Source organism: Malus domestica, chromosome 17 (assembly GCF_042453785.1).
Source record: "Malus domestica chromosome 17, GDT2T_hap1".
Lineage (NCBI taxonomy): Eukaryota > Viridiplantae > Streptophyta > Magnoliopsida > Rosales > Rosaceae > Malus > Malus domestica.
Window position 1 is genome coordinate 24,657,930 of NC_091677.1, and position 26,857 is coordinate 24,684,786.

At 36.5% G+C, this 26,857-nt stretch overlaps 2 protein-coding genes across 2 annotated transcripts; one reads left to right on the forward strand and one right to left on the reverse strand.

Moving 5' to 3' along the window:
* The first annotated feature begins 10,574 nt into the window (after positions 1–10,574).
* LOC103440690 (uncharacterized) lies at positions 10,575–15,682 on the forward strand. Its single transcript, XM_008379383.4, has 7 exons — positions 10,575–11,623; positions 11,719–11,815; positions 13,597–13,758; positions 13,992–14,038; positions 14,542–14,668; positions 15,256–15,319; positions 15,452–15,682. Exons 1-7 carry the CDS (start codon positions 11,420–11,422, stop codon positions 15,501–15,503), a joined length of 753 nt encoding a protein of 250 aa, XP_008377605.1. The 5' UTR covers positions 10,575–11,419; the 3' UTR covers positions 15,504–15,682.
* A 3,253-nt stretch (positions 15,683–18,935) lies between these two features.
* Positions 18,936–22,492, reverse strand: LOC103440689 (plastidic ATP/ADP-transporter-like). The gene is made up of 5 exons (XM_008379382.4): positions 21,461–22,492; positions 20,815–21,069; positions 20,218–20,361; positions 19,783–20,130; positions 18,936–19,533 (listed from the first exon to the last, which is right to left on the reverse strand). The coding sequence occupies exons 1-5, from the start codon at positions 22,226–22,228 to the stop codon at positions 19,177–19,179; spliced, it is 1,872 nt and encodes a 623-aa protein (XP_008377604.1). The 5' UTR covers positions 22,229–22,492; the 3' UTR covers positions 18,936–19,176.
* Between the last annotated feature and the right edge of the window lie 4,365 nt (positions 22,493–26,857).

Sequence of the window (26,857 nt, forward strand, 5' to 3'; positions counted from 1 at the left end):
TGAATCCCTTGTGTAAACAAGGATGAGCTTCAAGGGTAAAGAAACTCTAAATCTTTACTTCTCTTTAATGTTGTTAAAGAGTTCATTGGTTCACCATATACTAGGCTTTGAAAGTCATGGGTTTTATGAATTGTTTTTGGGTGCATGCCTACTTTAAAGTGTTTATAACTTGCATATGTATTCAAATGTTCATACTTGTTCTTAGCTAGGACAAAATTTTTCCTTCAAGTGGTATCAGAGCCTAGGCCTAGTTTATGGTGAATCCTTTTGGGTTTTGTGATTTTCATAATATGTGATTTAAATGTTGTAAATGTTACAAGTTTTGTTCTTGCTTTTGAATATATAAATTTTGCTAGAAAATTTAGCATCTCAAATGTTGTAGATGTATTTCATTCAAGCATGAATATTGGAACTAAAATTTGGTGCCATGTATTTTGGGAAATTCGGCCAAATCCTTAGGGTGATTTTTTGGGTTCATGTTTGTCTTGTTAAAATGGTTTTAAGGTGACTTTTGGAACCCCTAAGTACCCTAGGATATTAGCCCTCTTTTGAGTGGTGAAAAATTAAGTTTTGGTGAATGAAAACATTCATGGAGCTATTATGAGTTTTCATGGTGTTCTTCAAATGTTCTTGAAGTTCTTGCCAAGAACAAAAAGGTTTGAAGTTTTGATTCAAATGTTTTATGTTTTTCATAAAGTTTTGGTTTATTATTTGATGGGTGATTGTTATTGGTGAGAAGTGATTAAAAGGCTTTAATGTTTGTCAAAACTCATAAATGTTTTACAAAACATTTTCTTACAAACCATCAATTTCACCTTTACCTCACCCACCAAAATCAACTTGCATAAAACCCTTTCACACTCCTTTACCACTCCAAAACCGGCCACCCCCTAGTGGGGGTACTTTTGGGGTCTTTTATGCAATTATATAAAGTTTTGATACTTTTGTGTATTTGCACTTTGGCCCAAAAGTTTACGTTTTTACGTTAAGGCCCTAAACACTAAAGGACGAATTGTTTTGATCCTTTAATGATGTTTTTACATTAATAAAATTTTGGGATCTAGTTGTAATTACATGAAGTTGTGGACTATTGTGTTTTTACAAAGTGACCCCAAAAGTTTTTGTATTTGCATTATGGCCCAATTGTTGTGGTCATAGTTTCCTTTTGGCCCAAAAGGATGAGAACAAAATTGTTTTGTCTCCTTAATGAGAATTGGATTTTCATTTCATTTAGTTCCATTTAAATCAATTCTATGGATCCAAAAACCAATTGTTTAAGTTGTTTTTTTAGTTAATGTGATTGATTAAGAAAAGGGTGATTATGAACCAATGGCCACGATAATTGAGTTATGTGATTGGCCGCTTTACATTATGAATGTTTGGGTTTTAGTAGTGTAGATTTGAATGTAATTTGATTAATTCAATTTGTTGTAAATGGACATAAGTCCATCATTTGATTTGTGTTGTAAAAGGGCATAAGCCCTTCTTATTATTTCATGTATTCCTTTGTTTATTTGTATGCAAAATGGAATAGTTGGGTCCAACGCCCAATAGGAAATAACGGTTTAATTGGATTAAACGCGTAACTAAAATCAACAACTATCTACCTTAAACCCAAGGTCCAACACAAGGCTCGTGTTGGATCAAATCGAACGGTTCATAATCATCCTAAAACCTAATATGACTATATAGTCCATATGAGGATGCAATGCATTCGTTAGTAGTTCCATATAGTCTCACTTATTTCTTCGAAATAGTGGGAGTATTATAAACTACTAAATTCATATTAACTTGGACCAATAGTTGTGATAGGCCCAAGTTCTTTTAATATGATTAAAATGATTTTGATGTAGCCCAAAACTACTCCCTCGACAAACGAATATTAAGTTGATAACCGAGAGATGTTTTGAACATCTCTTCGTAGGCCTTCCACCGTGGTGGGCTCCAATCGTTTGTGACTCATGCACCGGCTTCACCCTATCATGGGGAGTTCAAAGTATGTGCTTACATCCAGGAGGAGCCCATAAACATATGATGAGGTAAGTGTAGGCAACGAGGATGGCCGATATCATATCATTGTGAGGCTATTCTTGAACCCCTTCATGAACTAAGCATGGTGGAAATGACTTAACTAAGTGCAATGGTGCCGATATCGTATCATCGTGAGGCAACATTCTCTAGAGGCCAAACGGATGGGTAATTACAAAAGTTGTAAATGAATAATGCGTTATTCTCTCATCATTATTTTTGCTAACCAATATCGTATCATCGTGAGGTGGGCTTGGTAATGGTGAGTCTCCCATACCCCGTTAAGAGTTCAATATAACTCTCGAATTCTATTGAGGGATGTGGAATTTGCCAAAAATAGTGGGTGGTACTATTTGATTCAAAGACCCAATCAAATAGTTTTAAACAAACAATCTAATACGATTTCTGTTATGTTATGTAGTTAACGACATGCCTAAAATTATACCCACCATTATACTTGACAAAAGGGGCCTTAAGGGCCAACGTTTCCTTGCTTGGTATTGCCATATTGAGAATGTCTCAAAGGTGAAAGACATATTGTATGTGCTTAAGCAATCCCCTCCTCATGTACCTCCTACGAAACTAGCTTCAAATGAGGAGTGTCAAAATTATGTTAGACACTATGAGGATGACTTACAAGCCAAATGCTTAATCCTCACTTCACTTAGTGAGGAGCTTATGAAGCTACATAAGCACATGAACACTTCTTGTGCCATGGTTGAAAGTTTGCATAAGATGCATGACATTGAGACTAGTAATGTACGATTCTCAAATGTTTGTAGTCTAATGAATGCCAAGATGGCAAAGGGGGCATCGGTCCATAAACATGGACAAAAGATGGAAAAGATATTTAAAGATCTTAAAAGTTTAGGAACTTCCATCGATGGAAAAATGGCCCAAGACTTTTTCCTTGCATCTCTCTCGGATGATTTCACTAAGTTTATTGTAAACTATAAAGTGAATAGATTCGATCATGCTTTAAACGAGATGATTGACATGTGCTGTAAATTTGAAAAAGGTTTCAAAATGGACAGTGGGAGTGAGAATGCAAACACAAGGAAAATGTTGCATAAGAAGAAGGCAAAGAAATCCAAAGGAACATGCTTTCATTGTGGAAAGGATGAACGTTGGAAGAAGAAATACAGGGTGCGCATTGCGAGCCTTATGACACGAACTTTTGAAGAGACTATTTCTATCATAGAGAGTGCTTTTACAGTGAGCTCCAATTCCTGGATATTTGATTCAGGCGCTAGTCAACATATCTGTAATACGATGCAGGGACTAGCAGGGAGCAGGTCACTGCGCAATGAGGAGATGGTTGTGCGAGTTGGGAACGGTACTAAAATCTCTGCAAAAGCAATAGGCACCTACATGCTTAACCTACCCTCTGGGGAAGTCCTGGAACTTAAAAATTGTTTATATTTTCCTTCATGTATAAAGAATTTGATTTCCATCTCTAAGCTTTTACGAGATGGGCACTCAGTATTGTTTGACAAAATGAGTTGCACTTTATACTTGAACGGTCGTATTATCTCTCATGGTAATATGATAGAGGGACTTTTTCACCTAGAGACGAATAGTGGGATGCACTGTATTGCAAGCGGGAATACCTCAAAACCCAAAAGGGCTAGAGAAGAAGTTAACCAAGAAAAGATGTGGCATCTTAAACTTGGACATGTGAACCTTGATAAGATTCACAAGATGTCGAAAGACGGATATATCCGCCCAGTAGGTAATGACCAGATGGGTACTTGTGAATGTTGCTTGAAAGGGAAGATGACCAAATCTCCATTTACTGGAAAATGAGAGCGTGCCACTGAAATTCTAGGGTTAATCCACACTGACGTATGTGGACCTATGTCTACTACGTCGAGAGGAGGCTTCTCCTACTATATCACATTCACCGACGATCACTCTCGGTTTGGCTATGTGTATCTTATGAAGTACAAGTCAGAATCCTTTGAAAGGTTCAAGGAATTCAAGAATGAAGTTGAGAAGCAAACTGGGAAACAGATAAAGATCCTAAGATCGGATCGAGGGGGTGAATATCTGAGTAATGAGTTCCTATATTATCTCAAAGAGTGTGGAATAATATCACAGTGGACTCCACCGGGAACTCCACAACTCAATGGAGTTTCTGAAAGGAGAAATCGAACCTTGATGAACATGGTTCGTTCTATGATGAGTTCCGCTGATCTACCAGTAACATTCTGGGGATACGCTCTATATACAACAGCTTACTTGCTTAATAGAGTACCTTCCAAATCAGTTTCACAAACGCCCTATGAGATATGGCATGGAAGAAAGCCAAGTCTTAATCATGTTAAGATTTGGGATTGTGAAGCATATGTCAAGAAGCTTGAAGCGAGATCAGTAAGATGCTATTTTGTGGGATATCCTAGAGAAACTATGGGATATGAGTTCTACCATCCTGACGACCAGAAAGTCTTTGTCGCCAGAACTGCTATGTTTCTAGAGGAACAATTTGTTCTCAAAGGAACTATAAGCAAAGAGATGGAAATTAATGAGATTAATAATGAACCACAAACAAGCACTCGACATATTGACAACCCTGTTCCTGAACCCCTAGCTCCACGTAGATCTGAACAGGTTAGTAAGCCACCTAAGAGGTATGGCTTAGACAATGACTTTGCGGAATTGCACCTTCTAGGTGACAATGACACAAAGGAGGACCCTAGGGACTACTTTGAAGCAATGTCCGACATTGATTCAAAGAGATGGCAAGAGGCCATGAAATCCGAGATGGATTCCATGTATCAAAATCAGGTCTGGACTCTTGTAGACCCTCTAGAAGGTATTGTACCTGTTGGAAACAAATGGGTCTTCAAGAGGAAGATAGGCGTTGATGGGAACGTGGAGACTTATAAGGCTAGACTAGTAGCCAAGGGTTATAGGCAAAGAGAAGGGATTGACTATGAAGAAACTTTCTTTCATGTAGCCATGATTAAGTCCATTCGGATTTTGTTTGCTATAGCTGCGTACCATGATTATGAGATATGGCAAATGGACGTGAAGACGGCCTTTCTGAACGGCTACCTAGAGGAAGAGCTCTATATGACTCAACCCGAAGGTTTCATGTCCAAGTCTGAAAAGACTAAGGTATGCAAGCTTCAAAGGTCCATTTATGGACTTAAGCAAGCCTCCAGGAGCTGGAACATTCGTTTCGACACTGAAATCAAAACGTTTGGTTTTACTCAAAACGAAGACGACAATTGTGTTTATCAAAAGGTCGTTGGGGAAGCAGTAGTATTCCTAGTGTTATATGTAGATGACATATTACTATTCGGGAATGACACTGCAATACTTTCTTCTGTAAAAGTGTGGTTGTCCAAAACCTTCCACATGAAAGATTTAGGAGATGCATCTTATGTACTTGGGATAAAGCTCTATCGTGATAGATCCAGAAGATTAATTGGATTATCCCAATCTATGTACATTGATAAGGTGCTAAGTAGGTTCCAGATGGAACAATCTAAGAAAGGTTTTCTTCCTGTTAGACATGGAATTCACCTTTCTAAGTCCATGGAACCTAAGACTCCTGAAGAGATACGGCAAATGAATGTTATTCCTTATGCTTCTGCCATAGGGAGTCTCATGTATGCCATGATATGCACAATGCCTGATATCGCATATGTTGTGAGCATTACTAGTCGATATCAATCTAACCCAGGACCAGAACACTGGGCAGCTGTCAAGACAGTCCTTAAGTACTTAAGAAGAACTAAGGACATGTTCCTCGTATATGGAGGAGCGGCAGAGTTGCGAGTGGAAGCCTATACAGACACAGATTTCCAATCTGACGTCGATGATAAAAGTTCCAACTCCGGATATGTATTCACTCTGAATGGTGGGGCTGTTAGTTGGAAGAGCAAGAAACAAAGTGTAATTGCTGATTCCACAACAGAGGCTGAATATGTCGCTGCAGCTGAAGCCGGCAAAGAAGCGTTCTGGATGAAGAAGTTCATCACTGAACTTGGAGTGGTTCCAACCATTACATCACCAGTAACTTTGTACTATGATAATAGTGGGGCGATAGCTCAAGCCAAGGAACCCAGGGCACATCAAAAGAACAAGCATTTTGACAGACGCTTTAATATCATTAGAAGATATGCTGCCGAGGGGAAAATCAACATCCTCAAAGTTGCTTCAGCCGATAACGTAGCAGATCCACTGACAAAGCCAATGTCTCAAATCCAGCTTGACCGTCATATGGAAAAGATGGGTATTAGATACATGGGAGGATGGCTTTGAGTGCAAGTGGGAGATTGTTGGAAGTATGCCCACAAAGCCACTCATTTGATGTAATAGCTTTTTGGAATACTTAATGTATTAAACTTTTATATGTTTAATAGAGGGCAAAGCTTATTGTTAATCACTATTTATTGTATCATGTGTTTAAGCAATAAGGGAATCCAAGGGATGTATTTGATCTAAGAGACAAGTGATCTAAGTGAGTTAGATTATCGAGACCATTCTCTTATGTTCATTCCTAAAACGTTCCTAGTCATAGGATTGCCAATTGGGCATTGACAATCCGCTAAGGTTAGTATGTGTTATGTTGACTCAAGCGTGAGTATGACTAGTCTCAAGTCATTTGGTGTTGGATACTAAGACAAACACATAGGTGCTCGAAAGAGTAATCGAGTACACTGAACTACGATCAAAAGAGAGTTCGAACATACATGTCATGTATGAACTCTAAAGTTGCAATATGCAAAGTAGTCCTTTGACCTGAGGCATCATAGATGTCTAATGGTTAGGTTCTTGATCTTTAATCATGTCAACGGCATTCCCTCGGAGTGTCCACGGCATTGTTGGGGTCAAGCTATCTAGTCATGTAGGCATATGAATGCACAACAAGGGATCTCTAACCTTCCATGGTGGAAGGAGAATACTCTAAGATATGATTCTAAAGTCTTTGGCCAAAACAAATGAATATGACTTAGGAAGTTTGTTTCAAATCATATTCAAGGGAATCATATAGGAAAGTATCACATTGGATAGTGGACATGAAACAAATTATCACTTAAACAATGTGATTAAGAATATTGTATTAGAGAAGTACCGTATTGCATTGTAGTTGTAACTGGATAGGTTCTCCAACCAATTCTACTTAGCTTGGGTAACCATGATATGCTGCTAGGCGTCACTCATGGTTTGTGGAAGCCTTAATGGTTAGCAAACACTAATCAATAAAGGGAGAATTGAAATGTGGTTTCAATTCACAATCGATCGTTAAGAGTAACAATCGCCCACTGCCTCGTTAATTGGAACCTAATGGATCGTACACCGAGTAAGGATGTATGTGAAGAAATCAAATGAAATGGATAAACAATTAAATGGTTTAATTGAAGAATGGTCAAGATTAATTAAATAGTTAATTAATTATACGAAATGTTCGTATTGGGCTTATATGTTGGTTTTGGGTTTCGGGGCCCAAAAGCGTTTTGGTCCACAAGGCCCATTATGTTTAAGTTGTATGACAACTAAAACAAAATGGGCAAATTAGCCTAATAACAAATGAGGGCCGGCCATTAGGGTGAATATGGCAAACTTGGATTAATTACAAGTTTGCCACTCACTTGTAATGAAGTATAAATTCAACTTTATAGCTTTATTTTCATTTAAGGGTTTTCTTGATGAAATTGGGTGAAACATTTTCTCTCTTTTTCTTCCAAGAGGCCGGCCACTAAGGGGAGGAACATCTAGCAATCTCTTCTTCCCTAAGTCATCCATATCATCTTCACAAGATACATCCTTGGTGAAGAGACTTAGAGACATCAAACTTTGGTGTTTTGGAGAACAAATCTTCAAATCCTCAAAGAATCAAAGGAGCACTAAAAGGAGGAAAATCACAAGGAATATTCAAGGAGCTTGGAGGTGACTTGAAGGCCCTCCACTTGGGTGAATCCCTTGTGTAAACAAGGATGAGCTTCAAGGGTAAAGAAACTCTAAATCTTTACTTCTCTTTAATGTTGTTAAAGAGTTCATTGGTTCACCATATACTAGGCTTTGAAAGTCATGGGTTTTATGAATTGTTTTTGGGTGCATGCCTACTTTAAAGTGTTTATAGCTTGCATATGTATTCAAATGTTCATACTTGTTCTTAGCTAGGACAAAATTTTTCCTTCAACAAGAATATTAATTAACCTCCAACCATTCATGATTCTTGTAATAGATTGACCGTCAATAATTGGGAGACATTCATAAATAATATTGCCGTTAATACAAAAATTCATGTTACATGTATTTATAACGGTATTTAATTGTTAGAAAAATAAAATTATGACAAATTTCTTTTTAATTTTCAAGTTGTTAAAAAAATAGGTAGACGGGTTAAAAATGGATAAACGGGTACGCGGTTATGGTTAAATAGGTATGAGGTTATAGGTATGGTTAATCATTTATAAACGGTTATGGGTATGGGTATACCCGTTTATGTAAATATTCAACGGGTAAACGGTTATGCGGATAAAAGCTTAAACGGTCATGGGTAAAAAATTGCGGTTACCTACCTGCCATAACCGTTGTTCATCCCTAACTACAACTTGAATTGCCATCAATAAATATTTAATGGTTTCATAAAGTTCTTCTTCCTCAATTTCTTCTTCATCGGTTTCTTCTTCTTCTTCAATTTGTTCTTCCACCATTTGCTCCACTTCCATTTCTTCCCCACCTTCCACTTCCATACTTGATCGAGACATTATATAAACTACCCAATCAAATAAACAAAATCATAAAGAAGTTAACAACATACCCAAATGCCACTAACCATGAATTTTTTACATCGAAACCATCATCTAATCTATATACACACACCACAATTAATCTACACACACACACACCATCTATGATTACTAAACAGCATCATGATAAATTCATAATCATCATCTAAAATTACTAAATAGATATCTATACACACACATTCCATCAGCATCATCATCATCACCACAATTAATCCAAACACACACATTCGATCAACATCATCATCGTCTCATCTAAAATTACTAAATAGATATCAAAATATATGATTGAAAAAAATAAAAGGGGGAAAGCAGCAAGCTTTTACCAATTGCAACAAGATGGGGAATAGTCAACTCCTTGGCCAATTGATGACCCCCTGACTTCACATGAACATGCACCATAAAAAACCCCATGAACCGTCATTTCTTCCACTTCCTCCGCCGTCCCCTTCCCCTTTTGAATCAACCAATAAATCCATCAAACAAACACCACAAAAAACCCAATTTTTTCCCAGAAAGCACCAAACTTTGATCCTCCCACGCTGATTTTCAAATTTTCCTTGTCCTAACCAAAAATTATGAGTTGGGTCTTTTTGTTTCGATTGGTATTTCGATCCTAAAGGGTAAATTCTACAGTTTAATCTGAAAAATTGAAAGAAAAAAAATTGAAAATTTATGTACACTAAAAATTCAACCTGCCAGCACACTCCCGGATGCATAATATCTGATACAGATTTCTGAAAGGTTTGCACCGAAAGGAAAGAAAGGGAGGATTTCTTCCCTTTCCCTTTTTAATCCATTGCATGTAGGTTTTCTCTTTTCATTATGTGGATGCAACAAAATCAGTGAAGACTTTGGTACAACAGAAAGTGTTAAGTTTGTGACATTCGCTAGATTGCTCCGGTCACTAGTATGTATATGTATGTAAATGGACAGAAACAAGGAAGCAAACACAAGATGTACGTGGTTCACTCAGATTGGCTACGTCCACGGAGTTGAGGAGTTCTCATTAATTGTGAAGGGTTTATACAAGTACATAGGTTCAAGCTCTCCTTTAGTGAGTTCTAGTGAATGATTTAGTACAAATTGCATTAGGGATTATCGTGGCAGAATGATCTCCTTTTATAGAAGAGAATTTCTAGTTTTGTTCTGACATTGACACGTGTCGTGTTGTGATTGACCTCTGATGTTGACACGTGTCACACTGTGATTGGCTTATGATGTCAACACGTGTCGCGTTGTGATTGGTCTCCTGGTTGGAGGAAAACTCTTCTGGGTCCTTGACAATATAACGTTGACCGGTGCTCGATAGTTTTGTGATTGGTCAAGTATGGTACAAACACATTACATACATATATGGTTTTTCCAGCATTTAAACAGATTAACCATACAAGAATTATACAAATTGGGAAGAAAGCTGCAATACCTTGTGGCGATAGAGGAATATGAGAGACAAAACTCTTCCACTTCTGTGATGAACGTGAAAAGAAATCACATGGGGTGGGAAGGATGAGATTCTTGATGGCACTTTGTATTTATACCACCCACCTTCAAATCCCTCAAAATCCATTGGCCATTAAAATCCTAATAAATCTTGAACATTCTCACTATACCTAGATTTGAATGTATTTTTAAACTCTTAAATCGACTACCTTGGATTTAAATGTATTCTTTTAAATCCTCTTAAATCCTAATTTGACTACGCCATGATTTCAGAATCTTTTAAAATCCTCTTTTAAAACTCTAATCGATTATACCCAGATTTTAAAGTATATTAAAATCCTACCAAATCCTAATTTGACTACACCCCCTAAAAATTGATAAATCTAGGGCTTGAGATCTGAGGTAAGAAGCAAAACAAGTGCTAAGGAGATGAGGTGGGTGTGGCAAGGATGAAAGAAAGTGGTGGAGGAAGATGAAAATCTATAGATCAAGAAAGAGAGAGAGGAAAAACATAAACTAGAAGAAAATACAAGACGAACATACCATCCAAATTTGAGACAACCGCTCAGAAAAACTAAGACAAGCTCAAATAACTTTAGAAAAAATGCTCAAGAAAAAGAGGAATTGCCGTTGACCCCAACTGAAGCAGACAACAGGTCTGAGGCGAAGTGAAGCAGGTGTTGGAGACGAGATTAACAATCCTCCCCTTTTGGGGGAAGGGGGTCTCGCTAAGGTCGCGTAGCAAATGATTTAGTCAACTGGAGTTCAACTTAATCCCATTAAAGTCAGTCCCTTTCTCACACCAAAACGAACTAGTAACCCGTTCCAGTCTAGTGAAACTTAACGAAGCCAAACAAACGCGCTCATATGTTATGAATGAGACTAAAGAAATCAAAACGCCGTCGTTCATTCTTCTTCCTCTCCCAAACTACCCTAGCGTCCCTCATTCATGCCACACAACGATTCCCAAGCCAACCGGCAAACAATTTCCCTCGCCGTCCATCCCCTCCCCCAACAATTGTAACAGCGGATTAACATCTGCAGATTGAGATCGACAACTCCATATTCGAAGCTACAGTTGCCAATCGACCCGACGAGGTCAGATCTTCGAAGCCACTAACGCAATTTGGCGCCGGAGAAAATTGGTAGAGATGAGCATGGGATGCAGGATTTGAAGCCAAAAAATGGAGGGGTTAGAAGTAGATTTGAAGCCCATATTCGGGCAGCCCAGGGTGGAGGGGCCAGCTAATGCTTTGACTCCGCCGCGGCAGTTCCTGTTCCACGTCCATGGCTCCACCGCTGGTCCTGCGCACCTCAGAATCCATGTCACCGATTTCCACTCCAATCACTGGGAGGCCGTGCGGTCCGTCTCCCAGCTCGACGACCTGGTATTTCTTCTCCCAAAAGTTTCTAATTTATTTATTGATTTTGTTTAAATGCGTTCATGTATGTATGTATGTAAATTGTAATTGGTGAGTTGCAGAGGGACAGCATTGGCATAGGAGGGTCTTGGTCAGAGTTCATAGACTATCTTGTTGCTTCCCTAAAGTCTCAAGACGTAAAGCTTGCTTTCGATGATGGTACATACTATATACCCTTTTCTTTTTTAATCATGAAATGAATCATTCACCATTCCATTCCTGCAATACTAGTACTAGTACTGGAGGCCGGTGTCATTTTTGTTTCGTTTTTCCAATCATTTGGAATCATCAAATTACTAGAGTGAATTATGAGTTTTTCTGCCTTTATATGCGGTGCCGGATTTTATGTGTTATTCCGTATTTTATATGTTACTAATTTAATAGCAAAGAATGGTGAGGCTTTAGGAGCATGCTGTTGTTTTACCGGGGCCGGGATTTTACTCAAATCTCTAATTGGTTTATGACATTTCTTGGTCCTGACTCTGCTTGAGTAGTCGTAACTCTTATAGACATGATAACGGTTTATTCTTCAACTTCAATGTATTTGAGAGAAGTCCTGAACAAATACTTTTTTTACCTGGTTTTGCTTGAAAATGAGGAAGCTTGAGAGTGGAATTCAGACTTCCATTTAGCTTGAGGGGAATTCGTCATCCTCAATGTGAAAAAAGGGAAAACCCCTAATTTCATATTTTGACTTAGAAATACTTGATATTCCCTTCAAGTCTCTTCAGATGCGGAAAAGTCAGAAATTTGATTATTGAGTGTTCAAAGTCTAATTTAAGACGACTTAACACACGTGTATGCATAATTATTCACAACTTAGCAGTAACTATCTTCAACTCGCATGTTTTACTTGTATTAACCCTAGTGGAATTACGTAGCTCTTTGAATGATAATTATTCTTGTAATGTTTTGGAGTCTCTACCAAAAGCTCTTCTTTATTGGTATTAAGCTCAATATGACGACCATACATGTATCCCTTTCCCCTTCCATTATTCAAAAATGTTCAATTGATTAAAAGTATTTTTGTTGGAACGTTGATATAACTGATGGAATGTTTAGAGTAGCCACATTACCTCACCAAGCACGCAAGGGGCGACCAGAAAATGCCTCCCGTCTTCCCCCACCCCCCTTTCTCATTTGTACATTTAATGTTGACTGCATCTCTCACAAAGATGAGGTGAGTCCCATCTCCATGAAAGATTTGTTCAGTAAATGTGGTCCATGTAGTCGTACTCGGTTTGTTAGCTGTACAAATTTTATTTTTTACACTTGAATTGTATAATCATTTGAGTTGTGCTAGCAACAGATTCTAGCTCAGGCGCTCCATCAGTCCAAAGCTTTTGGTTAAGTCACGTGTCCAACTTCGTAGTTTCCTTTTGTTTGCTTGTTTTGAAGACTGCCTTTTCTATGTAATTAGGAAGTTGCCACTGAACTTCATAAAAAAATTTCGACAATTAAATAAATTAAAAATTCATTTAATTGTTGTTGTTGTTGTTGTTGTTGTAAATAAATTAAAAATTCAAATAAAAAGGGAAAGGCATACCACTGACTCACAGAATTGTAGCCCACCATCACCCCCACCACCCCACCATACCAACCACCCCAAAACTAAATCCTTCGAATAGTTGATAATCCATCATCGTCAAATTAATCACTTCTAGCACCGCTCTAATTATATATGCTGACTGAACCGTCCGGCCTTAAAAAAATGATGCTAACTTGAACAAGCTATAAAAAATTCTTGACACTTTGAAAAGTTTTTTATTTTAATGTTTTGGATGGACGAGTAAATTTTTGAGCTGTTTTTTTCTTAAGAATAAAAGCTGTGTATGTTAACAACATACACAATCTTATATCTGCAACAGCATGTAGATGTATAAACTTTGATAAGGGAAATATGCTAAATGCTTACGTAGACTCTGTTATGTGTATTTCAGGTTGTGCACATGCAAAATTAATTGCTCAAAAATCAAAAGGAATGCCTCGAATTTCCATTTCTCTCACAAAACTTGTGGATACTGCTGCTAGTGAGGCTATTGCAAATCTATCTCTTCAGCTTTTTGGAGAATTTAAAAACCTCCATGAGTCTTACGTGGAAGGTTGTCCTCTCAATATCCTGCAGCAGAAGGCTGCATTGTCATTCTTTTGCCTACGTTGTGTTTTTCTGAATTGGCTATTACACCTTCTATACTTATTGCATCACGTTTATTTTTTCGGACATTATTGTGTATCTTAAATCCCTTGTTTGTGCATCTCTGCTTGATTTGTCTACTTGTTATTTCTCTTCTTCTTGTGCTGGAATTGATTGTACTTCTTTCTCATTGTGCTTCAGAACAACAGTGCTCTGTTGAATTGTCAACATTGATATCAGCGGAAAAGGTATACCTCCCTGCTGCACTCTATTATTATTTAAAGCATTTATTCTGTGTCTTCACACATTCTGGGACACGGAAAAATGTCAATACTATACTGAATTATGTGTCTACATATTCCTACACGGAAGAATATTTGGCATGTTCCCAGTGCCGGAGCCACGATTTTATCTTAATGGGAGCATGACAATAAAGCTCTCAAATATTGATTGTTCTTGTATACTTTCGGCATGGTTCTCTCCATAGAGTTGCTCCTCTTCCTGACTATACAGTTTCATAGGTGAAATACTGAGTGACACTGTAGCAAACCAGCCAATAATGAATAGTTCGTTTTACCAGTTGGAGTTTGTGGTTACTCTATGGTTTCAGGATTACGTTTATGTACCGTACATCATTTTTATTCATTGTTAATGTGCACTTTATCCAGATTTTTTATTCTCTGTCCACTAATTTATCTTTTAGTTATCACCAGTCCATTATGTACCTAAATTTGTTTCTTATATCTTTTAGGAAAAAAATGCTAGTATTCAGAGCCAACTGGAACAGTATACAAGAAGGCAAAAGTTACAAAGGATTAATTCCTCAGATAGAGCAGATGCTTCTGGACTATTCAGTAATGGTGTAAATAATTCTCCAGGTGTGAATTAATTGTTTCTGCCTAAAGCATTTGCTGTTTTGGTAAAGTGAGAAGTTCCGAGTTTCCCAAACAATGCAATATGTGCGTGTGCATTTTCATATTAGTAAGACAATAGAAAAGAAAAATTAAATTGTTGATCATGTTGCTGGTTCTTGATAAATATGTAGGTCAACTTCTAAATATCTTCTTCTGTGCTTGTTTGCATTGTTGATTGCTTTCGAAGTAGCCATGAGTTCAGGTTTTATTATGTTCAGTCTTAGAGTGAAATATGCAAGAAGAAATGAAAAAGATGAGTAAGTTTAAAAGTTAAGCTGCGTCTGTGTGCGACATCATTCAGAGTGCATGGTAACTATGTGGGATTTAGTACATTTCTTAACTATGTTAGCCAATATTATTCAGTAATCGACAGAGCTCATCCGAGTCTCAAATTTTTACTTTTGAGCATATATTCTTGTTGAGTAATCATATTCATTTTGTTGTCTTTGTTCTTTTTCCTCTATTCCCTGCTTACAGTTATTGGGATTCATCTCACGCAATTTTGTATTATCATCGTGTATCAACTGAACATCTCTATGTTATTGTGGCAGAGAAACGAGCGGGTCGTGATACCAACTCAGCAACTGCCAATCGGGTTGTGCCTGCATATCGTAGGTAAGTTTGTCTCTTGAACGCACATCAATCCTTTCTTTCTAAATTCACTGTTACATATTTACCATATATACGAGAACAATCAAGTGAGTGCTCCGGTTCGCTTCACATGAATAACAAATTTATTCTTAACAGGGCAAAAGTAAGAGGTGCTGTTCTGCAGGATACAGAAGATGAACACAAGTGAGTGCTCCGGTTAGCTGACAATTTGTTGAGCGCCGGGTTCTGTAAAAATGCATATTGAGAGTGAGTTTGTTTGTTTGTTTTCTACTTGTAAATTCAACAGTTGAGAGTTAAATAGTTTCGAGGAAAGGTTATGTTTTGTAGCATTCGGTTTAATTGATTTATTGTTAAGTCATAACATCACATCGGGTGTCACGGCAGAACAATCCCTCAATTTCATTTTAATTGATCATAACCTATCTCATCTAACCCACCAAAAGGGGTCAGGGTTAAGGGAGTGAGTTAAGTCTCATAATGGGTTGGTCATAATAATTTGGTATAAATTCGTTTTTGACGAGAATCGAACTTAAAACATCGGTAAAATTAAATGGAACCGGATGGATTTATTTTCATGGACAACCCAAATCATACTGTCACTGTTGACGAAATAGAACCAAGTGCAAGAAGTAGAATTGTCCAAGGCTTGTTTCGGAAGGATTTGGCTCCATACCACCGAAGTGAGACAAAGAATGAGATAAGTGTTATGCTTCTTGCGATGGCTGGTTGTCTCCACCAACTCTATGGTGGTGGTGGCGGTGGTAGTGGCCGCGGCTGCGGGTAACCGTTATAGTAGGTTTCTTCGCTTTTCGCTTGTGGCCATTTTGGTTGCGTGGGCCTCCTCGTTACTTGGGTTGAGATTAATGGTTAGGCAATTTTATTTTTTATTTTTTTTGATATAATGGTTAGGCTTTTTTTTTTTTTTTGGTTTTTTTGACATAATGGTTAGGCAATTGAGTAGGCAAAATTTGCTCTCTTAAAGTAAGCAGTATTGTCTACTTCAATATGAATAGACAAATCGGACCCTACGTCTCTTTTTACAATAAAATACTCTTTGATCCAGTCCTTCAATAAATTATTAAATTATGAATAATGCTAGGCAAGCATACCAAATCAAATGATGTGATATCAATTAAATTTGTATTTTAATTTAAGTTGGAATTTGATTAATATTTGTAATAAAATTTATATGATTTAAAATGTGCCACGTCGTTTAATCTACAAATTTAGTGTATGAATTTGATGTGTGTAGCACAACCCTTAAATTATACCATTTTAACTTTTTGCCAATGATAAACAAATGGACGAAGATAAATAATTAAAATACAATTTTGCTTACTTTATTTGCCAACGCCATTGGAGATAGTCTAGCTCTCTCTTAAATTTAGATTTGGAAATTCTGAAATTTCCTTCAATTGTCCTCATTTGATAGTACTAGAATACACGTATGAGAAGGAAATGCGGTTCATATATACATATATTTATCGAGAAGGAAATCATGTTGCTGATTCTTAAGTTTCATTTGTAGCTGATAGTTATGCTTATCACTGGTGGTCTATAATTCCAGATTTTGTTGCCTCAACACATGCTCATGACATTTTATTTTGCCTTTATTATTGGTTTTGTTGATCATTTGGTCATGGCAGGTATTGGCTTAGTCCCCTGATTGTATTGTTTCTTTTACTTTCCTTTATATTTCTGGGTATAATGGTGCTCACCCCTACGGTGGAGGGTAGGTGCCTCGCACTCAACTATCGTTGAAGAGCTAATCTCGCCTAATTTTTTTTCCATTGAACTTAAAAAAAAGTATGGGAAATGCTAAGGAAACTCTCAAAGTGAGACTCTCCATGGACTATTCCAGCTCATACTTTAACGTTATTTCTCGTGCCAACATAATAAACCATTATTAAAAAACATGAGGTGTCATAAAGTTCATGAAGAGTCTCACTTTTAAGAGAGTCTCCTCAAAATTTCTTTACAAGTAAATATAATTATAAGGATCCCTAAAACATAGCTGAATGGTACAAAATAAGTATTAATCAACCCATGATACCTTTCCTTATTAACGTTGATTGAAGGCTAACGAAGGAAAAATATCATAGGAATCTCAACACTCTCACTTAAATTCCAAGGCAAATTTGGATGGATCCAAGACCACCCAAATGTCCCGCAAGAGGGAACATTCTTTTGGTGGAGTCATCGCCATTCCCCTTTATCAAAACAAGTTTCGATAATGGCTATAAAATATGCAACCCGACTAGGCCGCCGGTTCAATTAATAAACGATAAAAGTTTGGCTTCTTAAGATTGTCAAGGAGTTCTTTCTCGATATACTTTGTGATAGATTTATATGAAACTTCGTTTTTATGATCAACACAGTTCATATTATAATTATTATGTAAAAATCATCTCTGCAAAAAAAATTAATTTAAAATCAACTGTTGCAATTATCCAGCCATTTGTTTTTATATCATTCGATTGGTAAACGATCTCTTATTAATTTTTTAAAGAGATAATATGAAGAGAGTGATATAATAAATATGAACAGTTCCGATCATACACATAAAAAGTCGTGAATCGATAACAAAGCATCTTGAAGAGAATTCATCATCCATCCATTAATGAGACAAGTGAGTTTGTTAAAAAAGCATGACCATGTCGTCATTTTCCATCTTGTTCATCCCACTATGAAAGGCACTGGCAAGTGTGTGCCATATTTTATACGAATTCAACGAAGTTGAACCGTATTGGAATAAAAATTGTCAGCCCACTGTGTATTCAATTCTAGTTCATAAAAAATTTAACTCAAAACTTCCGTCGCAGGGTAGTGGTGGATTGTAATTGTCCTTATGATTAGGATTTTTGTTTTCAACTCCCTGCGTCTTGGATTCAAACGATTTCCTTTTCTTTACACTATATTAAGATGAGGGAAATAAACTTGAAATTTTGACAAAAATCAAAATTTATAAATTGACACGAACAAATTCCCTTGTTAGATTTATAAACATAAAAATTTAGAATTTCGGCATGGATAACTAGACTTTGAAAAGTCATAAGCTGTAAATAAGTGTCATTTCCAAATTTATGTGAGGAAGAGTTTAAAAATAACAAATTTCGTATTCAAATTTCATTGTTCTGTTAGGTTAACCAAACAAGAAAATTAACAAATTCTTGAAAATAAAACTCCTTCATTTCAATTTCCATCATTTTAAAATTATTAGTAACATAAACTTCCTAATCCAAACAAAGTGTTAATATAGTTTAGCAAGAATATGGCTTGTATTCAAAGGACCCGGCTTCTCTGCCCCTCCCACTTTCTATACACTCTCATCCCCTCTTATTTTGTGCGGTTACGGTTAAATCACGTCAACATTTTATATTAATTTTTTTATAGAGATAATAAGACAAAAACCAATGTTGATGTGGTTTAACCGTGACCGCACAAATAGAAAGAAATGAGTGTATGGGAAGTGGGAGGGCAGAGAAACCAGGTCTGTATTCAAATTTCCGGTCCAACTTAAAAAATAATATAAAACTGAATGGATCCAGTTTGTCGTTAAATAACCCAGAAAGAAAACAAAAATAATAATCTGAGAAAATAATAATGATACCACATAAGATTCGAAATCAACGAAGTTTATTTCATTGACGAATCAAATATTTCTACAAAATATTTAGAAGCAACTTCAACTAAACAGATAATGTAATTTCAGTATCTATGGAAAACTGGACTTTGAAGTCATAAGCTGCTTATTTTCAAAGCAAACTAAGATCCTACCAACCAATAACTTCACCAAATATTGCTTCTAGATCCCATCAACCCCACCGATTCTTTTAAGTTTGGAAATCAAACACGACACGTTACATGTTGCGCGGAGGTTTAGTTCCACCGGTTGAGTCTCCGGCTGTTGGGTTCAGCACTGAGTCGCTGGCAAGAGAACCGTTCCCTCCTCCCTCTTGAGCCACAACTGGGATCTTAACTGCCGCTCTTTCCATCTCCTTCTCGAGCTCTTCCTCCTGTCGCAGTGCAGTGAACTGTTTGTCTAGGGAACTGGCTGCTGCCAGCCATGCAAGAACAATCACCAGTAGTACTCCTCCGAGGTAAGGTGTCGAGTTGGCGAGTGATCCGAAGGTTAAAATCATAAACTGCTGAATCAGAGCACCACCAGACTTCCCCAATGGGTTGCAGACAACATCAATGGCCGCCTTTCCTTTAACCTATAGCAAGAATTTAACAAGGAATGTAAAGACAAAAGGCCTCAAAAGGAAACTCAAATTAGAAAACTCGAACTTTTCCCGGATTAATGTGGTTAACAAATGACAGAAACCTCCCCTCTACAAAGATAAGATCCATAATTCAATTCGCCTGTCTTAACTGATAGGTGAAACCAATAACTAAAAACAGCAATATATGACATTATTTGCGAAGCCAAATTCTAAACCGCAAGTAAGAGTAAGAATCCAAACCTTGGTGTCCTCATCCAAGGGAATGTATGCCATTTCTTTGCATGGGTCAAACAAGCTGTACTTGGCACTCTTGCTGAAAATGTTTTGCAGAGCACCCACATATACTGCTGCAAGAAGAGGAGTCATCCCGAGGCTTGCAATAGCTGGTGAAAGTGGGCCACCGAACAATATCAAAGAGAAGAAACCAACTCCAGTGAGAAGTAGCACTGTAGGTGTGATCTTTGCAGCAACTCCCCATCCATACTTTTCGAATATAACTTGGCTGAGCAACATCATTGTGAATGTTGCTATTCCGGTGGCAGTTGAGAAGTCGCCCATGAAAGAAGAGTACTCATTTGGGCTTGGAAACTGCCCAAGTAGAGTAGCAAGAGAGAGAGAGGCCAATTAGTAAACAATAAAATAGGCAAATATCACGTCAATCGGGTTACAGTATACCTGAGCTTTGAGCTTCGATTTCCATGTAACCTCCACAACGTTGATACTGATACCATATGCAACCACCAAAGTGGCAAGATCACGGATGTATGGTGAAGACACCAAAAATTTCAAACTCTCCATTGTCCCCATCTTTGGCTTCTCCTGCGAAGTAAATGAGAGTTAAAAAAGATGCATCAGGTCCAAATATAGGGTTTTGAATTGAAGATATATTCATATTTTCGGAATTCCTTTTGTATAGTATAGAAAAATTAAAACTAGGGACAATGGTGTCACTTCATAACAAATGAAGCATTACTCAACTAATATAAAACTTCCATCCATGCCATAAGAGTTATTACCAATACTATGAGAAACAAATATGGCTTCGTGAAGATTTAAAAGAAAAAAAATATGGCTTTAATACATTTCGGAATCATTCAAGCACTTAATAACCAAAATTAAGAAAATAGAAAACAACTAAACAAGTGACCGGAATATGTACAAGATAGTAAACAATAAGATGTTACTTTTTCAACATGGTGCTCATAAACAGAAGAGGCCTAATGTCAGGACCAAAAATAACAGATTCATGCAGATGCGACAAAAAGATATTACCTTCTTCTTCTTGCTACGGGTGGGAAGAGGAACGTAAGCGTTTACCCACCAGTATAGGCCACAGATAGCGAACCCCAACATCACCACAATGCTCATCATCCCCCTTAAGGACATAGCCCAGCCATCAACTCCAGGACCCAAATTTTGCCTCAGTTTAGAGAAATACTTAACTGTTCTGCCTGAGAAAATTAAAGCAACATTCGCTCCCAATCCAAAAAGAGGGTAGAACCTCTTTGCTTCCTCAACGGTAGTTATCTGCACAATAAAATGTAAGATGAAAAAACAAATTCCGATACAAATCACAGGATATAAACATGCTTTGAAAGCCAGAACCTTTGATCAGAAAAGTTAGTTCTTGAACAAGAATAAGCTGTGCCAAATAGCAGATAAAGACACCCAAAAAGGAATCTAGCATATTTTGCCTGCTTATTAAATAAAACAAGCTTCCAATTCCAATCTTAAAAAACATTTCAGAGCAACTGACACATCGCACAGACATATATCGTAGATTGTTCTCACATAATTCCCCAATCCTAAACAAATATATACAAAACTAAGATGTATGGCAGAAAATAATCATCAAACAATCATCAATTCATCCCAAAATTATATTCTTGGTAAGATAAGATTATGTCAACGAAATTACCTGATTGGCAAAACCCCAGAAAAGCACAGAAATCACCACACTCCCCCACAATTCAGCCATGACATAGAACAAACAAAAGCTCCAAATCCTCAAAATTGCAAGAGGACCGAGGAATCTCGGGCCAAGAACGTTGAGAAGACTATCAGCAAGGGCTTCAGGGTGGATATAGCCGCTGAGCGGATACAGGACGAATCCAAACGCCCCGAAAAAGGCGATAAAGGGAAGAATAACAGAGTAGAAGAGAGCCTTTTTGGACAAAACATTAGAGAGTTTTGTGTAGAGCAGCATAAACCCAACAGCCATAGGAAGATTCACCCAAGTCTTCAAAAATGGTATAATTTCTGCACTGCTCCCTTTGGCTGTCACAACCAACACATCCTTTGTGTCCCTGAGGATTGTGTAATTGAACAAAATACAAAAGAACATCAACCCAAGTGGGATGATTTTCTTGAAAGTCACAGTCTCAATCCCAAAGACTTTGGGCTTCTCAGGTTCCCCAAATGCTGGCTGCCCATCACCTGGTGAAGCAGCAGCTGCAGCCTCAGCCCTGCAGATGAACAAGTTCCTCTCTTTTGGGACAACCCCATAATTTTTTGGGACAAAGCTAGGAAATTTCTGGAACCCATTGGAGGATAGAGAAAACCCAGCTGGGGTTTTGGGTTTTGTGGAGAAAAATCTCTGCTTTAATCCCAAAGAAGATTGAAAAACCCTGGTTCTGGGATTTGAGGGAAGAGAGAGAAGCCCTTTGGTTTGTAGGACACCCTCCATGTCTCCCTTCTCCTAGGCTCCTACAGGAAAATACACAGGTAGGTTTTCTCAGGAGAAGAACATGAAGAGAGAGAGAGAAGGGGATTGAAGAGGGGGGTGAGATAGGGTGGCTGGCTCAAGAAAATGGATTTGATTTTCAGAGAAGTGTAAAGGGCAGATACAAATATATATTTATATTTTTATGGAAAATGAAAAAAAAAATACAAATTTAAGTGCAGATTTTTTTTCCAAGTTTGGAAGATTAAATTAAAATTTGGGTTCTGTAACATGTGAATCATAACCAGCAAGATAAATATCTGTCGATGAAGAGAAGGCATAAAATTAAATTAAGGTTTTTTAGTCAAAATAATTTTTGAGATTTGCATAATATATTACTTTACTTTTTAGGATTTGAAATCAATAGAAGTGGTCCTTAATATTATTCACCACTAATCATTTTAGTTCTTGCGTGCAAAATTAGGATAAATAAAGATTAAAATAAAAAATATATCTTCAATTTAATACACAATGGGCCAAAATTATTTAATAAAAATTAAGGGTATTTCAATCATTCTATTCTAATTTAATGGAGATTTCCAATGAAGGACCAATATGATTGATGGCAAACAAACTCAGGGACCAATTCTATTGATTTCAAATCTCATAGATTAAAATGAGAAGTTATGCAGATTTCAGGAATCATTTTGACCGAAAAGCAAATTCACTATTCAACTATTTTTTTGATAAATTAACTCTCTAAACTTTAAAAAATTCGCCAATAAATCGCTTGCTGTCAAATTTTAACAATTTTCATCACTCATGTCAAATTGAAGGGAAAATTAATCTTCTCATCGGAATAAAACTTAACACCTTTCACTCATAAGTGAAGGGAAATACCACTAAAACGTAGTAATAAGTAGCAAAAAATAATACTTTTAAAAGAAGGAATTGTTACTGGCACTCTAAAAATCTCATTTTACAGTCCAAACTTTCTATATTTGGAAAGAAAAATACACTTATGAAGAGTGTAGAATGAGATTTTTGAAGTGCCAATAACACTTTCTTTAAAATAATAAAAAAGTAAATTAGAAATTAAGAAAGGAAAATGAATAAACCACCTAGACAATTGAACACCAACTTGTGGCTGCGGGTGGGGAGGGGAGTTAGGAGTCGTTGTTATCAATTTTTTTTCTTTTATTACTTATAATTCTATAATTTTATTAATTTTGATTGGATTTAAGAAAAATTAACAAAAAACTTAGACGGAATCCCTTTGAATCTGAGGACAAGACGTGAATTGTCAGCTTTGAAAAGTTTAAACTCTAATTTACTAAAAAAATTGAATGAGTAAATTTTAATTGACTTTAAAGTTCAGAATTTCAAATGATAATTTCTCAAATTAGAGAAAGATGGAGTTAAAAGAGTCAAATGAGACTATAAGAGCAGGCTAATTCGGCGAAATGAATGGGTAAAAGAGACACAATCGGGGGCGGACGGAAAGGAATCCCAAAAGGATGGCAAAAGAATGATTCTTGTGGCAAAGTGCATTGACCAAAATGCACCCATCTCGTGACACCAAATCCCTCTTGAGTAAGGACAAGAAAAGGTGAGCCCTGTTCACCAAAAAAAAAAGAAAAGAAAAAAGGTGAGCCCTTGGTCTTTGCCCTTGAGATATTTTCTACTTTTTGATACTTTGAGTTGGAGTTCAAGGGCCTAATGGCATGTGAAGGTTACATGTGGGGTTGCAAAGTTGTAACGGGCTCAAGCCTAATGGCATGTGAAAGCTACATTTGGGGTTGCAAAGTTGTCAATCAAGAGTGAAGATTCTCGTTAGATTCTATTTATGAGAATCTTATGAATTCTCAAATTATATTTGTTCATCGTATATCGTGTAATAAAAAATTATTATAAATTTTTTTATTTAAAATTAAATATAAACAGTACTTAACGAAAACTGACCGTACGATATACGATAAATAGATATGATTGGAGGATCTCCGGGATTCTCACAAAAAAGATCCAATGAGGATCCTCTCTCGTCATTCAATTGGACATCTGACATTACTAGGTTTTTTTTTTTTTTTGGTGAAACATTACTAGAGTTTATGGCATTAGCTAGACAAATTTTTCTAATAATATGGCCACATTTTGTGTCGAAAAATTTATTGTATCTTAGAGCATCTCTAATGGAGATGTCAAAAGATAAATATCAAATGCTAATTTGATGGTTGATGTGACAGTGTCAGATTTTCTCTTTTTCCAATCGATTTTTTTTTTGTTATAAATGATATTTGTATGACCCATTTTAAAAATAAATCAATTAAAATAAGTTTTCAAGATCTATAATTGACGCATTAATAGGACCCACACAATAAAATAATTAAAAATTATTTGACATCACATTTCTCATATGTCAAATTTGACATATGAAAACTCATATGTCAATCCATAGGAATGACATATCGGTTGGAGTTTGCTTTTACTTTTAAATTTGATTATATGATATTCCACTTAGGATGTGATATCTCATTTGGAGATGGTCTTATATATTCGGCAAATACTTAACTGTTGGATCATCGTTATTGGATACTTGATGAATTAAATAGTTAAAGTTTTGAAGTAGAGGATGCACCGGAGCATACTAGAAAATCTTATCCTTTAGCTGATAGGTTCAATTATAAATGATATTACTAATCAAAGCTACACTAAGGTCACGTTTGTTATGCGAGAATGTTGACATGAAAGGTGAATTGGTTTCCGTTCCATCCAAAATTGTTGTTCGGTTACTTTTTAGTATTTCTATAGGTTGGAGTCAATTCTGTCGCATTTGAATTGCACCACCTAGGGGGTAAATGGAAGGTTTGAACTTAAGACATAGTTGTGTTAAGTTCTAGGTTTTTGTTTGGCTTTCCTTCTCAAAATTTGTAAATGCTACCACACATGCTTATAATTTAAAGTTAGGGTACAATGCTGATCTGGAATTATTACTGGTTTGAACTTGTCAAAACACCAACCATCTTCACTACAAAAGGTTTGAATCATACATTTGCATATTCATGTCAAACTTATTTTTTTCCAAATTCCTTTTGATTAGTGTAGTTGTCTAGTAAAAAATTTCTTATGTTGTCCAATTGTCTAGGCACGCAAATTAAGACAACCCACATAGGCCAACTAACACATTTTCTCGTGCGTGGATCCCTTACCCTTGATCTGGAAATGTCTCTTTGGCTTGTGACACGTGTCTCCTTGTTCCCCTTGTCTGAAACATCATCTTTTCCATTAAAAGGATTTTCAAGGTTTCATTTGTATCAGGTTATTCACATTTCAAGAAAAATAGTGCATTTAACCTAAAGCTACCTCTTAAGCTTCCAAACCCTAGCCACAAAACCATCTCATGCACAAACACCCAATCACTGCATATTATGGTTGCTTTGTTTTTATGGTTTTACATTAAGTTGTTGGTCTATACTTTAAGTTTCATATCCTTCATAGACCAAGCTTTTGGATTCAAGTTAGATTCTTCCTTCAACTGTTTGATTGGTCATTTGAATCCAAATTTCATAAACATATCATAATATCATATCATTGATCGTGTTGATCTCGGTGCCACAAGGTGAAGAGCTCAGGAGGAGCTGCCACTTCGTGAAGACCGAAGGAGTTCATCTCGTGTAAGGCAAGGTTATACAAAGGTAAAACTGCTCTGTAAATAAAGATATAAGAATTGAGTTTATATGGTCTTTGTATGAACTTTGTTTACACTAGTGGATTGGACTCAGTGGAGAGTCCCCAAATTTTTAACCAGAGGTGGGTTTTTCCCGCTAAAAATTTTCTTGTGTTCAATACTTTACAAAGCATCCTTTATGACCAAAAGAGGAAAACATTTTAGGGTTTGCTAGTATTGACATTTTGTTAACCAAGTAAACATAATTCAAGAATTAAGGCTAGAACATAACTGACAATCACACCGCCTTGTTTTAGCTTGATAAGTTTGCTTGGTTTATATACTTGTGATCATCTAATAGTCTGTACTTAGTTGACTAGTACGTTTGACTAGTCAGTACAGTTGGTTTCAAGGTTTTTATTGTAAGATAATCCACCTGGTACCAATTTCAAGTTGGTTGAAGAATAAGACCTATCAATCAAAGCAATACACCACTTACAGACAAGTTCACTTGTTACATTTTTTTGTCACTGCACTTGTTACATCTATCGTGGGAGCAATAATTCAATGCCAAAAACAATATATTTTCTGATGGATTTGTCCAAGTAGGGATAGAGGAAAGAACCCAACAAGATCTTACTCTTAGGAGAGTGTACTTAATTAGGAGTTTATCGAATTTTAAAAGAGTTTATAAAATTTCATAGAAATTCAAGTGCAATCTTTCCAAATTTTAAAGTAGTTCTTATGGTGTTATTTAGGCTTTAGGAAATCAGGTTCTCCCCCTAAAATTTCAAATGGTTTCACCCAAAATTCATATGAAGTCTATGAAACTCCATGAATTTATAACTCTTTTAAAATTCTTTAAACTCCTAATTAAATGCCATCTCTTAATGTGCGTTTTGATTTTTTTTGCAGAAAGAAGGCTTGGAAATGAGAAATTGTTACACTTTTCGTATTTGAAAAGGCCATGCTAAGGAAATGAATTTCTT

Excerpts from the sequence above, each read along its gene's own strand:
- LOC103440690 (XM_008379383.4), top strand. The coding sequence starts at position 11,420 with ATGGAGGGGTTAGAAGTAGATTTGAAGCCCATATTCGGGCAGCCCAGG. Across the intron at positions 13,759-13,991 it reads CCATGAGTCTTACGTGGAAG|AACAACAGTGCTCTGTTGAA; the intron begins GTTGTCCTCTCA and ends ATTGTGCTTCAG. Across the intron at positions 14,669-15,255 it reads TGGTGTAAATAATTCTCCAG|AGAAACGAGCGGGTCGTGAT; the intron begins GTGTGAATTAAT and ends TTATTGTGGCAG.
- LOC103440689 (XM_008379382.4), bottom strand. The coding sequence starts at position 22,228 with ATGGAGGGTGTCCTACAAACCAAAGGGCTTCTCTCTCTTCCCTCAAAT. Across the intron at positions 21,070-21,460 it reads TCTGGGGTTTTGCCAATCAG|ATAACTACCGTTGAGGAAGC; the intron begins GTAATTTCGTTG and ends TTTATTGTGCAG. Across the intron at positions 19,534-19,782 it reads CCTTGGATGAGGACACCAAG|GTTAAAGGAAAGGCGGCCAT; the intron begins GTTTGGATTCTT and ends TTCTTGCTATAG.